Genomic DNA, 15,486 nt, shown 5'->3' with positions numbered 1-15,486 from the left:
AATATATGTGATCTATACATAGAACATTTCTAAATATATATCTAAATACATATCTCAAAGCCTGAATTCTGACTATTGGATATTTCCATTGAGCTGTTCTATAGGCATCTCAAACTTAACAAAGGCCAAAACTCTTCATCCTATGCCCCAGCCAAGGCTACATCTTCCCAGTCTTTCTCACGTCAGTGAATGACACCATCATCTTCTCAGTTGCTCAAAAGCCAAAATTTTAAGATTTATTCTTGACCCCTCTCTTTACCTTACCCTTCACGTTCACTCCATCAGCAAATCTGATGATTGTTGCTCCTACCCTAACATCAAAAACCAAAGGAGAATTAAAAACATCCTGAGATAAACAAAAACTGAGGGAGTCCATCATTAATAGAGTATTCTACAAGAACTGCTATAGTAAGTCCTTCAAGCTGAAATAAAAAGGAAGTAAACGGTAGCTCAAAGCCAGAATAAGAAATAAATTAAAAAAAAACTAAATAAAAAGTGAAACTACATAGGTAAATATAAAAGTTGGTATTATTGTATTTTGGTTTGTAAGTACTCTATTTTTCCTGTGTGGCTTAAAAGAAAAATGCATAAGATAATAATTATAAATCTATGTTAATAGACACATAATATATGAAGATGTAATTCATGATAATAATAACATACTGGGGGAGAAACAGAGCTCCATAGAAGCAGAGTTTTGTGTACTATTGAAACTAAGTTGGTGTTAATTTGAACTAATCTGTTATAAAATTAAGATGTCGATTGTAATTCCTGGGAGTAACAACTAAGAAAGGATATAGAAAAGGAAATGTATAGGGAAAAGGAAAAGAGAAGGGGATCAGAATGGTACTCTGCAAAAAACCCAACTATATACTAAAGAAAGCAATAATGGAGGACTGAACAACCAAAAAATATAATATGCAGAAAACAAATACCAAAATGGCAGCAGTAAGTTCTTCTTTACCAGTAATTATGTGAAATGTGAATGTATTTAAAGTCTAGGATTAAAAGGCAAAGATAGGCACAGTGGATTAAAAAAGATACAATAATATTCTGTCTGGAAGAGACTCACTTTAGATCTAATGACACAAGTAGCTTGAGGTGAAAGGATGGAAAGATATCTTCCATGCAAACTATAACCAAAAAACAGCTGGAATAGCTATATAAATATCAGATGAAATAAACGTTAGCACAAAAATTGTCCTTTATATGCTGATAGAAGGCCAATCCTCAAGAAGTTATAACAATTGTAAACATATATGCACCTAAAAACAGCTTCAAAATAAATGAAGCAAAAATTGACAGAACTGAAGAAGACATTTTAATAACAATAATTGGAGACTTCAATATCCTACTTTCACTAATGGATAGAATAAGTACATAGAAGAGGAATATGAAACTAGAGGATTTGAATAGCACTATAAATTAATTAGACATAAGAGACATATACAGAATTCATCACTCAAAAACAGCAGAATACACATTACTTGCAAGTGCAAATGGAACATTCTCAAATGTAGACCATATGTTAGACCATAAAATGAATCCTAATACATTTTATTTATTTATTTAATTTTTAAAAATCTTTATTGGAGTATAATTGCTTTACAATATTGTGTCAGTTTCTGCTGTACAACAAAGTGAAAGAGCCACATGTATACATATATCACCATATCCCCTCCCTCTTGAGCCTCTCTCCCAACCTCCCTATCCCACCCCTTTAAGTCTTCACAAAGCATCAAGCTGGTCTCCCTGTGCTCTGTAGTAGCTTCCTCCTAGCTATCTATTTTACATTTGGTAGTGTGTATATGCTGATGCTACTCTCTCACTACATCCCAGCTTCCCTTCACCCTGGTGTGCTTAAGTTCTCTATGTCTGCATCTCTATTCCTACCCTGCCACTAGGTTCATCAGTACCATTTTTCTAGATTCTATAAATATGTGTTAGCATACAGTATTTGTTTTTCTCTTTCTGGCTTACTTCACTCTGCATGACAGACTCTAGGTCTATCCACCTCATTACGAATAGCTCAATTTCATCCCTTTTCATGGCTGAGTAATATTCCATTGTATATACGTGCCACATCTTCTTTATCCATTCATTTGTCGATAGACATTAGGTTGCTTCCATGTCCTGGTTATTGTAAGTAATGCTGCAATGAACATTGTGGTACATGTATCTTTTTGAATTATGGTTTTCTCTGGGTATATGCCGAGTAGTGGGATTGCTGGGTCATATGGAAGTTCTATTTTTAGTTTTTTACGGAATCCTAATACATTTTAAAAGAGGGAAATCATACAAAGTATCTGCTGTGACCACAAGAGACTGAAACTAGAAATTAAAAACAGAAAGAAAATTGGAATATTTACAAATATGTGGAAATTCAACAACACATTATTAAATAATCAATGGGGTCAAAGAAGAAATCACAAAGTATATTAGAAAATACTTCAAAATGCATATAAGTGAAAACATAACATACCAGAACTTATACAAGTCTCCAACACTTAACAAAAAATTGAAAAGGAGGGAATACTTCCAAATATTTTATGAAGCAACATTACCCTGTTATCAAAGCCAAAGATACCACAAGAAGAGAAAATAACAGGTCAATATCCTTGATGAATATGGATGCAAAAATCCTGAACAAAATATTAGCAAACCAAAGTCAACAGTACATTAAAAGTATCTCTCTCTCTCACACACACACACACACACACACACACACACTCCTAGACATATGTTCAAACTGCTGAAAACCAAAGACAAAGAGAAAATCTCGGGACTTCCCTAGTGGGTTCAGTGCAGGGGGGCCTGGGTTCAGTCCTTGGTCAGGGAACTATATTCTGCCTGCATACTGCAACTAAGAGTCAGCATGTCGCAACTAAGTAGTCTGCATGCCGTAACAAAGTGCTGCAACTAAGACACGGTGCAGCCTAAATAAATACATAAATACATAAATAAACAAACATTAAAAAAAGAGAAAGTCTCAAAGGCAGATACACTACATTAAAAGAAACAAAAATTTAAAAAAATATAGTAGGCATCTTGTCAGAAGTTCTGTAAACCAGGAGAAGATGAACACCTTTAAAGTGAAAAGAGTGAGAGAGAAAGAAAGAGTCTGTCAATCCAGGGAACCCAGCAAAATATCTTTCAATAATAGAGACGAATCAAAGATAACTTCAGACAAGGAAAAACAGAGAATTCATTACTGGCAGACTTGCAATTCAGTTAAGTTAAAAGAAGTTCTCTAAGCAGAAGGTATATAATACAAGACAGAAACTTCTATCCACACAAAGAAATCTCTTGAAATAGTGAAATTGAAGGGAAATAGAAAATGCCTTTTTCTTGTTTTTCATCAGCCGAAAAGATAACTGACTATCTAAAGCTACAATAATAACAATGTATTGTGGGTTAAAAGCATTTGTAGGGACTTCCTAGGTGGAGCAGTCGTTAAGAATCTGCCTGCCAATGGAGGGAACATGGGTTTGAGCCCTGCTCCAAGAAGATCCCACATGCCGCGGAGCAACTAAGCCCATGCACCACAACTATTGAGCCTGTGCTCTAGAGCCCGTGAGCCACAAATATTGAGCCCGTGTGCCACAACTACTGAGGCCCACATGCCTAGAGCCCCGTGTTCCGCAACAAGAGAAGCCACGGCAATGAGGAGCCCATGCACCACAATGAAGAGTAGCCTCCGCTCGTCGCAACTAGAGAAAGCCCGTGTGTAGCAATGAAGACCCAAAGCAGCCAATTAATTAATTAATTAATTTAAAAATGCATTTATAAAAGTAATATGTATAGCAACATTAGCACATAATTCCCAAATAGCACAAAATCCCCAAATATTTGGAAATTAAATAACACACTTCTAGATAGTAACTTCTAATAGGAAGTTACAAGGGAAATTAGATAATATTTTAAGTGAAAAGAAAATAAAAAAATAAAATATCAAAATTTGAAGAACAGCTAAAATAGTGCTTAGAAGGCAATTTATGACATTAAATGTTAGAAAACAAGCAAGAATATAAAAAATATTTGGTACAGCAGGTGATATGTTGTTTTTTTCTCCTCAAACCCCCATCTAAGGGCTGGCTTCCTCTAAAGCACAGGGCCAGAGACCTGGGACTCTTCTCCCTCTCTCTCGCCTTCTCTTGCAGTTCATGTTTTTATCCAATTACTCAAGTCATACTTGTCCACTGAATTAAAAACATTAGAAATTAAAGAAAGGCACAAAGGAGAAAATAAAAATATTGTGTGGTACTTACATGGGTGTATATTTTTGTAAAAACTCATTTAGCTGTACTCTTAAATACAGTGCTGTTTATTATATGTAAATTACGCCTTAATAAAGTTTTTATTTTTAAGACTCCCCCCCCAAAAAAAACAAAAAGCAGACAAACAAAACGTGGTAATTACCCGAATCACAGCATTCAAGTCTTCAATTATGTTCTTATTGATGAGGATTGCATCAGAATAATCCAGCAGTAACTGAAAGTTCTCCAGTTCTACTTGTCCTTGTTTAAGGAGGATTTGGATTGTCAAATTCAACTGGAATTTTGCTTTGTCTTCCTGTAATCTAAATTGAAAAAGACTTCAAAGTAAGTAGTTGTAATATATTTATATTCCAAATTTCACCTATCATCTGATATATAAATTCAATAAAATATATCTGATATAAAAATTGAATATAAAATTTAAAGTTAATTTTCCTTAAGCTGAAGGAAAACACACTGGATATTAATGTGGAAAATATTTTCCTGATGACAAGCTTTCCAAGAGGTCTCTATGATACCTCTTCTTACTGATATGGAATTACACTTGGGCTGCTCAGAGAATGGTATGGACAGAAACACATTCATAAAGTTTTACTTCATGATTAAGAAAAGATTAATATGGTTTTGAGTGTAAGTGGGAAAAAATAGGGATGCTACCAAATAACAAATCTATATTAAAGTTCTGACTTCACGTATTGACCTCTGATATTATAGTAACAATATATAATCTGCACGCTACTTATCAAACGTATTAAGTAACTCATATTCCTACTTATCACCTGGATCTGAAAATGATGTTTAATGATGAATTTGGGAACATCAGAGAAGTATTTATCAATGTGGTTGTAAATATGGCCAAAAGTGAAGCAAAGACTTAAAACAGTATCCCAATTACTCCAGAAAATACAACAAGCTCCCCTGAAGAGAAAATATTAGCTGCTTAGGCATCTACATGAAAATTTCTTGGATATCTGCTTAATTTTCCACACAGTTTGCTTGTGTGGCTTGACCCTTAAAGTACTTACTAGCAGAAACATGTTCTTTGTATTTTTATGTGGAAGGAGATTAAAATAAACGATTTTTCCAAATTTGCCTATTTGTTAAATCAGTCACAGGGATCTAGCGTACAGCATAGGGAATACAGTTAATAATATTGTCATGACTTTGCATGATGATAGATGGTAACTAGACTTATCATGGAGATTACTGAGTAATGTACAGGAACATCAAATTACTACGCTGTGCATCTGAAACTAATAAAATATTGTAAGTCAATTATACTTCAAATTTTAAAAAAGGGAAAGAAAGAAATTGAAGAGTGGAAAAAAACTTGACTACTTGCAATAAGAACAGTGGAGCATGTAGGTAAATTTCATCCTGAAATAAGGTCTTATGTAACAAAATGCACTTTCTCAAAGAGAAGTTATAAAGCCATGTATAGGTAAGTCAGTGCCAGCTGCAACCAGTGAGTCAGCGTTCTCCCCTCATGATAACACAACCTAATTTAGCCCTAGCTTAGAGTTTGGGTAAATGAACACGAATGAAAGTTTCAAATTACAGGATGAGCTCATGGAACACTTTTTCTATTTCATGTTGCACCTTCTCATCATCCTCAGTTCTCCTCCGGAGGAAAGCCACCATTTCCATTAAGCCAGCTGCTTTCTGCTTTACCTGAAGAAACCAAACCACAAACATCTCAGAACACATGGAGCTTTAGAAATAAAAGCAAACTAATTTTAAAGAACTTTAGAAAGTATACATCTTTTAACTTTGTTACAAAACCTTAACAAGTCCAACTTTCTAAGAATTTAACAAAAATTTAAATCCCTGCCATTGTGTAATAAAAGAAACCTAAAACTTACAAGGTACGTCCCATGAATAAATAGAAAAGTACCAAATGTGCTTTTCACTGAAAGACAATATGCAAGCAACTAGAATTTTTCTTATCTTATCATTTTAGATAAAATTTTACAATCTTAGACACTTGAATAAAAATATGACAGTCTTACACGTGTGGGCACACAGTTTAGGAAATCTCGGGGAGGGGAGGCAGGGTGTGGTCAAGAAGTAACAAGAGGAAGGAGTCCCTTCCCAGTTAAACACACTCTCAAACTGCTACCCTTTGTTACATTAAAAAAATATTCTAGCAAAACTATAAAGTTGATTCTGGTGAAATATAATTTTAATCTATGCAAAAAGAGATGAGGACTACTCAAGACCAGAGCAGGCGGGAGAAGTTGCATCTACAACGGTGTTGTCCAAGAGAAAGGTCATGTGAGCCATCAATGCAAGCCACATACGGAATTTTAAATTTTGTAGGAGCCACAGTATAAAAGTGAAATGAAACAGATGAAATTCATTTTACTATTTTACTTAACACAATATATCCAAAACATTATCACTTCAACCTGTAAAGAATATAAAAAATATTGAGACACTTTTCATTCTTTTTTTCATACTAAGTCTTCTAAATCTGTGTGCATTTTCCAGTTACAGCATGTCTCAATTAGGACTGTCCACACTTATTTCAAGTAAAAAAAATAACCACGTGCGGATAATGGCCATCATTTTGGACGTGTGGGTCTACAAGGACTTAGCCCTTAATAGGACTAAGGTTAATATTTTATTTCTCTATCATTATTATTAATATTACTAACGACTACCCTAGTGGGAAAACCTAAATAATTAGCTTTTCTAGAATCAGTGACCACCATTAAACTATATATTTGATACTAGTACATTAAATGAAATGAAATAAAATATTATATACTTTCTGTTCATTTTCCACTTTTGCTCGTCTGGTCATGCAGAAATGTTCCCAGACCGGGGGGTCCAAGCCTTCCGGCATGTTAGTAATACTGTCCAAGTCATCCATGGCTTTCATTAACTGGGCAAAGGCATCCTTATTCAATTTCCCAGATCCTGGCCGCTCTCCAAAAGGCACAAGACCAGTCGTATCTGAGTGCACTTTTTGTTTTTGAATCCTGGTATGACCAATAAAAGCCCATCAACCTTTCACATTCTCACATACAAAAAAAAAAAAAAAAATCACTGTTAAATAATATCACCCTTAGCAGAGGTGTGACACTGCATGACAGTTTCCTGTGGCTAGTAGTGGATTACCCCAGAGAGAAAAGCACCCACTTAGACCTTCTTCCATCGTTTCTGGGTCTCCAGACATGGCCTTGGCTGGACTATAGATGTCCCCAACTGCTGTCAGCACTGGAAGCTTTACCTGCACTAGAAAACATCTCCCTTCTGGGTCTTTTAAGCAGGCAAGTAAATGCCTGAGAGAAGTGTGCATGTTCCCTGGTTCTGCCCCATACATCCTCTGCTGGTATCCTTGTTGCAGGTGAGTAGCCTGGAATATGTTCAGATATATGTGCAGCTGGAGAAGTGCCTCTTTTTATCTACTTTAATGGGTTAGTTTTGTTTCCCTGGGCTGCAGCTGGGAAGAGAAGGGTACAGAGATTTGTACCAGGAACTCACTCTCGAGGAGCTTTACAATATGCCGTGAAGTTACTATTGTTATCATCTTTTTCTAGATGAAGGACATGAGGATCTGAGAGAAGTGACTGGCCAAGGCCATGGGTCTGATGGATGTGGAGTTAGGATTTAAAGATAATTCTGTTGGACAATACAGCTTATGCTTTTTCCACTGCTGCCTCCCAGTATATGGGAGGTCTCACTTCTCTTTTTATGGGCTTATATAACTCACTCCATTAAAAATAGAGAAACCGGGCAGCGAAGTAGAGGGACGTGGAGTGCATCCCTCTCCACAGATGCATTGGGAATGCACGGAAGGACGCAGTAATTCCCACAGAGAACCAGCTGAACACCAGCAGACGGCCTCGGACACCAGAAAGGACCGTGGGGAGCCCGACATAGCCGGACAAGCAACCCCAAAAGTTTGGACAACCATGAGGAAACAAAGAAACAAAGGAGCAGGAAAAAAACCCACAAGACCAAATAAATGAGGAAGAAATAGGAAAAATGCCTGAAAAAGAATTTAGAGTAATGATAGTAAAAATGATACAAAATCTCGATAACAAAATAGAGAAAGTACAAGAAACAGTTCATAAGAACTCAGAAAAACAAACAGCAATGGATAACAAAATAACTGAAATTAAAAATACTCTAGATGCTATAACCAGCAGAATGACTGAGGCAGAAGAACGAATAAGTGAGTTGGAAGATAGAATGGGGGAAATAAACGCCACAGAGCAGGAAAAAGAAAAAAGAATAAAAGGAATAGAAGACAGTCTCAGAGACCTCAGTGATAACATTAAGCGTACCAACATTCGAATTATAGGCATCCCAGAAGAAGAAGAAAACAAGAAAGGGTCTGAGAAAATATTTGAAGAGGTTATAGTGGAAAACTTCCCCAACATGGGAAAGGAAATAATTCACCAAGTCCAAGAAGCACAGAGAGTCCCATACAGAATAAACCCAAGGAGAAATACACCAAGAAACATATTAATCAAACTAATGACAATTAAACACAAAGAAAAAATATTAAAAGCAGCAAAAGAAAAGCAACAAACAACATATAAGGGAAAACCCATCAGGATAACAGCTGACCTTTCTACACAAACTCTGCAGGCCAGAAGGGAATGGCAGGATATACTGAAAGTCCTGAAAGAGAGAAACCTACAGCCAAGAATACTCTACCCAGCAAGAATCTCATTCAGATTTGAGGGAGAAATCATAAGCTTTCCAGACAAGCAAAAGTTAAGAGAATTCAGCACCACCAAACCAGCCTTACAACAAGTGCTAAAGGAACTTCTCTAAGTAGGAAACACAAGAAAAGGAAAACACCTACAAATACAAACCCAAAACAATTAAGAAAATGGTAATTGGAACACACATGTCAATAATCACCTTAAATGTAAATGGATTAAATGCTCCAACCAAAAGACACAGACTGGCTGAATGGATACAAAAACAAGACCCTTCTATATGCTGCCTACAAGAAACCCACTTCAGACCAAGGGATACATATAGACTGAAAGTGAAGGGATGGAAAAAGATATTCCATGCAAATGGAAGTCAAAAGAAAGCTGGAGTAGCAATACTCATATCAGACAAATTAGACTTGAAAGTAAAGACTATTAAAAGCAACAAGGAAGGACACTACATAATGATCAAGGGATCCATTCAGGAAGAACATATCACAATGGTAAATATCTATGCCCCCAACATAGGAGCACCTCAATACATAAGGCAAATGCTAACAGCCAGAAAAGGGGACATCGACAGTAACACAATAATAGTGGGAGACTTGAACACCCCACTTACATCAATGGACAGATCATCCACACAGAAAATAAATAAAGACACACAAGCTTTAAATGACACATTAGACCATCTCAACTTAATTGATATTTATAGGACATTCCATCCAAAAATGACAGAATACACTTTCTTCTCAAGTGCACATGGAACATTTTCCAGGATAGATCACATCTTGGGTCACAAATCAAACCTCAGCAAATTCAAGAAAATGGAAATCATATCAAGCATCTTCTCAGATCACAACGCCATGAGACTAGATATCAATTACAGGAAAAAAACTGCAAAAAATACAAACACATGGAGGCTAAACAATTCACTCTTAAACAACCAAGGAATCACTAAAGAAATCAAAGAGGAAATCAAAAAACATCTAGAAACAAATGACAACGAAAACACAACAACCCAAAACCTATGGGACGCAGCAAAAGCAGTTCTAGGAGGGAAGTTTATAGCAATACAGTCCTACCTTAAGAAACAAGAAAATTATCAAATAAACAACCTAACCTTACACCTAAAACAACTAGAGAAAGAAGAACAAAGAAACCCCAAAGTGAGCAGAAGGAAAGAAATCATAAAGATCAGAGCAGAAATAAATGAAAAATAAAGGAAGGAAACCATAGCAAAAATCAATAAAACTAAAAGCTGGTTCTTTGAGAAGATTAACAAAATTGATAAACCATTAGCCAGACTCAACAAGAAAAAAAGGGAGAAGATGCAAATCAACAGAATTAGAAATGAAAAAGGAGAAGTAACAACGGACACCTCAGAAATACAAAACATCATGAGAGCCTACTACAAGCAACTATATGCCAATAAATTGGATAACCTGGAAGCAATGGATACATTCTTAGAAAAATACAATCTTCCAAGACTGAACCAGGAAGAAATAGAAACCATGAACAGACCAATCACAAGTACAGAAATTGAGGCAGTGATTAAAAATCTCCCAACACACAAAAGCCCAGGACCAGAAGGGTTCACAGGCGAATTCTATCAAACATTTAGAGAAGAGCTAACACCTATCCTTCTCAAACTCTTCCAAAATATTGCAGAAGGTGGAACACTCCCAAACTCATTCTACGAGGCTACCATCACCCTGATACCAAAACCAGGCAAAGATGTCACAAAAAAAGAAAACTACAGACCAATATCACTGATGAATATAGATGCAAAAATCCTCAACAAAATACTAGCTAACAGATTCCAACAGCACATTAAAAAAATCATACACCATGATCAAGTGGGGTTTATCCCTGGGATGCAAGGATTCTTCAATATACACAAATCAATCAACGTGATACATCATATCAACAACTTGAAGGATAAAAACCATATGATCATTTCAATAGATGCAGAAAAAGCTTTTGACAAAGTTCAACATCCATTTATGATAAAAGCTCTCCAGAAAATGGGCATAGAAGGAAATTACCTCAACATAATAAAAGCCATATATGAAAAACCAAAAGCCAACATCATTCTCAATGGGGAAAAACTGGAAGAATTCCCTCTAAGAACAGGAACAAGACAAGGGTGTCCACTCCCACCACTATTATTCAACATAGTTTTGGAATTTTTAGCCACAGCAATCAGAGAAGAAAAAGAAATAAAAGGAATCCAAATTGGAAAAGAAGAAGTAAAATTGTCACTCTTTGCAGATGACATGATATTATATATAGAAAACCCTAAAGACTCTACCAGAAAACTGCTAGCACTAATTGATGAGTTTAGTAAAGTAGCAGGATACAAAATGAATGCACAGAAATCTCTTGCATTCCTATACACTAACAACGGAAGAGCAGAAAGAGAAATTAAGGAAACTCTCCCATTCACCATTGCAACCAAAAGAATAAAATACCTAGGAATAAACCTGCCTAAGGAGGCAAAAGACCTGTATGCAGAAAACTTTAAGACATTGCTGAAAGAAATCAAAGATGACACAAACAGATGGAGGGACATACCATGTTCCTGGATTGGAAGAATCAACATCGTGAAAATGACTGTATTATGCAAAGCAATTTACAGATTCAATGCAATCCCGATCAAATTACCAATGGCATTTTTCACAGAACTAGAACAAGAAATCTTACGATTTGTATCGTAACGCAGAAGACCCCGAATAGCCAAAGCAATCTTGAGAAGGAAAAATGGAGTTGGTGGAATCAGGCTTCCTGACTTCAAACTATACTACAAGGCCATAGTGATCAAGACAGTATGGTACTGGCACAAAAATAGAAAGGAAGATCAATGGAATAGAATAGAGAACTCAGAAGTAAGCCCAAACACATATGGGCACCTTATCTTTGACAAAGGAGGCATGAGTATACAATGGAAAAAAGACAGCCTCTTCAATAAGTGGTGCTGGGAAAATTGGACAGCAACATGTAAAAGAATGAAATTAGAACACTTCCTAACACCATACACAAAAATAAACTCCAAATGGATTAAAGACCTACATGTAAGGCCAGACACTATAAAACTCCCAGAGGAAAACATAGGCAGAACATTCTATGACATCCATCAAAGCAAGATCCTTTTTGACCCACCTCCTAGAATCATGGAAATACAATCAAGAATAAACAAATGGGACCTCATGAAACTTAAAAGCTTTTGCACAGCGAAAGAAACCATAAACAAGACTAGAAGTCAACCCTCAGAATGGGAAAAAATAATTGCCTATGAAACAACGGACAAAGGATTAACCTCCAAAATATACAAGCAGCTCATGCAGCTTAATACCAAAAAAGCAAATAACCCAATCCACAAATGGGCAGAAGACCTAAATAGACATTTCTCCAAAGAAGACATACAGATGGCCAACACACACATGAAAAGATGCTCAACATCACTAATCATCAGAGAAATGCAAGTCAAAGCCACAATGAGGTATCACCTCACACCAGTCAGAATGGCCATCATCACAAAATCTGGAAACGACAAATGTTGGAGAGAGTGTGGAGAAAAGGGAACTCTCCTGCACTGTTGGTGGGACTGTAAGTTGGTACAGCCACTATGGAAAACAATTTGGAGGTTCCTTCAAAAACTACAAATAGAACTACCATATGATCCAGTAATCCCACTACTGGGCATATACCCAAAGAAAACCATAATCCCAAAAGAAACTTGTACCATAATGTTTATTGCAGCACTATTTACAATAGCCAGGACATGGAAGCAACCTAAATGCCCATCAACAAATGAATGGATACAGAAGATGTGACATATATATACAATGGAATATTACTCAGCTATAAAAAGGGATGAGATGGAGCTATATGTAATGAGGTGGATAGAACTACAATCTGTCATACAGAGTGAAGGAAGTCAGAAAGAGAAGGACAAATATTGTATGCTAACTCACATATACGGAATCTAAAAATGGTACTGATGAACTCAGTGACAAGAACAAGGATGCAGATACAGAGAATGGACTGGAGAACTCGAGGTATGGGAGGGGGCGGGGGGTGAAGGGGAAACAGACGAAGCGAGAGAGTAGCACAGACATATATATACTACCAACTGTAAAATAGATAGTCAGTGGGAAGTTGTTGTATAACAAAGGGAGTCCAACTCGAGGATGGAAGATGCCTTAGAGGACTGGGGCAGGGAGGGTGGGGGGGAATCGAGGGGGGGGCGTCAAGGAAGGGAGGGAATATGGGGATATGTGTATAAAAACAGTTGATTGAACCTGGTGTACCCCCCAAAAAAATAAAATAAAATAATAATAAAAAAAAAAAAAAAAAAAAAAAAAAAAAAAAAAAAAAAACAGATGATTGAACTTGGTGTACCCCCCAAAAAATAAAAAATAAAAAAAAAGAGAAACCAAGATATAAGGCTTGTTCTAGGTTGAATTCCTCAGGTTGCATGTAACCTGTCAAAGGTGAGAGAATGAGTCTGCATCTCAGACACAAATGAGCCTGTATTTCTATGATAAACTCCATGATTCCTCCATTATGTCTGATTAAAAATTATGGAAATCTGAATTGATAAAAATTTGGAAATCTGTGAAATGTAATTCTAATGCTACTGTAAGTATAAAAATCAAATATTTTAGAACTCTTTTGATAATAGTTATTTTCAATCATTTATACTGGCATTTTTAAAACTTTGTCACGAACACAAATTACATGAGATGCTCTGAGGAAAGGGTATTTGTGGTTGAGTAAGTCTGGAAAACACTTCTTACTATATTTCTTATACTTGGGAATGCAAGACTACGGAAACATTCTTCAGTAAAGAAAATTGTTCAACTTTATCTTTTTCAATGCAGTATTTCCTTAAACTTACTTTGTCCTGGAAGCCTTTTATGTGTAATTCCAGTTTATATCACAAGGGACTCATACTTGCTGGAACACATCTTGGGAAAAACAGTTTATAAATCTGTCTGCCAGCTATGTCTTACGAGGAACTACTTTGATGTATAAAATAGAACCTATATCATCACTATGATTACCTAGATATTTAACTATTTTTAAATAATGAAAAGAAGTAGTCTTCATTGCCTACTATAAGATATAAGACTAATCTTTAAAAAACTGAGTTATGATCAAGACACTTGAACATTTTCATGTAAAAGATGTTACACTGAACATCACGAACTAATTGGGAGAAAAAGCTGAAATCTAATAACACATTTTTTTTCCCAGAAACATGATAGCAAAGGGGAAACAAACCTTGGTCGGCGTTTAAAAAGTTTGTAGAGTATATCCACCTGATGACTGGGAAGTTCAGAAAATTCCTTTTTAAAGCTGCGATCTAGAACCTAAGGAAAAATATATCATTGAGAGGATTGCAACTTTGTTCAGAAGCCTTTTTTTTATTGACAGCACTCTCTAAAATACAGGTTGTATTACTTTGATTTTAAAAATCCATAAAAACTTGGTTTATAACGTAGACTTGTTAGAGGGTGACCGCTCACTGTGCAAGGATTTCACAAAGATTTACTTTGAAAAAGAAGCACCTCAGTAAATTAAAAACATTATCTCATACAATAGGTCTTAGAAATCATTCAGAACTGAAGTTTCGCAAAATAATATTTACCTGTAAAACATGCAAGATACCTCTATTTTATTCCATTCCACTCTATTCTTCTGTTTGCTTTTCTATCCTATTCTTTTCCATTATAAATCTGCTGGTCATAGCCTACTAAATTGATTTCATAACCAACTAATGGGGCTTGCAACCTGAAGTTTGAAAAGCCCCAAAGTCTAGATGAGCTCTCTCTTTTTTGTACAAGAGAAAGCTTAAACCAGAGAAGTTTACAAAAAGTTATTTAATAGAGTGATATTTAGAAATACACAATGGCATAGAATGAAGTTCACCCATAACTAAGAATTACAGTAGGAGAAAAACCTATAGGGAAATTCAATTGTATCCCTTTTAATCTTCCCCAAACGCAGGCAGCAGCAACTCAGTTGCACTGGTGAGTGGGTGAGACAGCAGCCCTCACTTTGTCTTCCGCCAGTAGGTTGTCATAGTGCTCCTTGTGCACGTCCAGGTCTTCTCTAGATTTCTGGATGACCTCGGCAGTCTGGCTCTACAATAACATCAGGAATAGAAGATTGGAACTGGAGATAAACAGGATAAACAAAAGTGTTGCCTGATACTAAAAAGAACAAGGAATTCCCTAGTACAAGATAAATGTGAAGTGAAGTATCAGTTACAGATAACATTCACAGAAGACAGAAAACCGACTGGAGACTTTGAAAGGACCAACATCCAATCACCTCTTTCAAGGCGTAGCCAGCTCTGTATGTGTGTAAGTGACTAGGGAGCACACTGCACTCTTGGCAGAGCAGCATGGATGATGAAATTGCATGGGTTGGGATTCGCATGGACCTAGGTTCTGAGAGACCAAATATATAAATGGACAATGGCCAGGCCATATATAAAAACAGAACTCTGACCCATAACCTAC

The 15,486-nt window shown here is 36.1% G+C and overlaps 1 protein-coding gene across 1 annotated transcript in view; it reads right to left on the bottom strand.

The window, feature by feature from the left end:
* Positions 1 to 15,486, bottom strand: part of CFAP43 (cilia and flagella associated protein 43) — a 113,332-nt gene that overhangs the window by 5,449 nt on the left and 92,397 nt on the right. Inside the window, exons 30-34 of the mRNA XM_057736513.1 lie at positions 15,019 to 15,105; positions 14,243 to 14,331; positions 7,048 to 7,261; positions 5,836 to 5,948; positions 4,420 to 4,579 (exon numbers count right to left, since the gene is read on the bottom strand). Of these exons, the coding sequence (XP_057592496.1) occupies positions 4,420 to 4,579; positions 5,836 to 5,948; positions 7,048 to 7,261; positions 14,243 to 14,331; positions 15,019 to 15,105 (663 nt within the window). The remainder of the gene's footprint in view (positions 1 to 4,419; positions 4,580 to 5,835; positions 5,949 to 7,047; positions 7,262 to 14,242; positions 14,332 to 15,018; positions 15,106 to 15,486) is intronic.

Source organism: Hippopotamus amphibius, chromosome 5, assembly GCF_030028045.1.
Source record: "Hippopotamus amphibius kiboko isolate mHipAmp2 chromosome 5, mHipAmp2.hap2, whole genome shotgun sequence".
Classification (NCBI taxonomy): Eukaryota; Metazoa; Chordata; class Mammalia; order Artiodactyla; family Hippopotamidae; genus Hippopotamus; species Hippopotamus amphibius.
The sequence above is the reverse complement of the archived record's forward strand: the minus strand, read 5'-3'. Positions and strand labels throughout refer to the sequence as shown.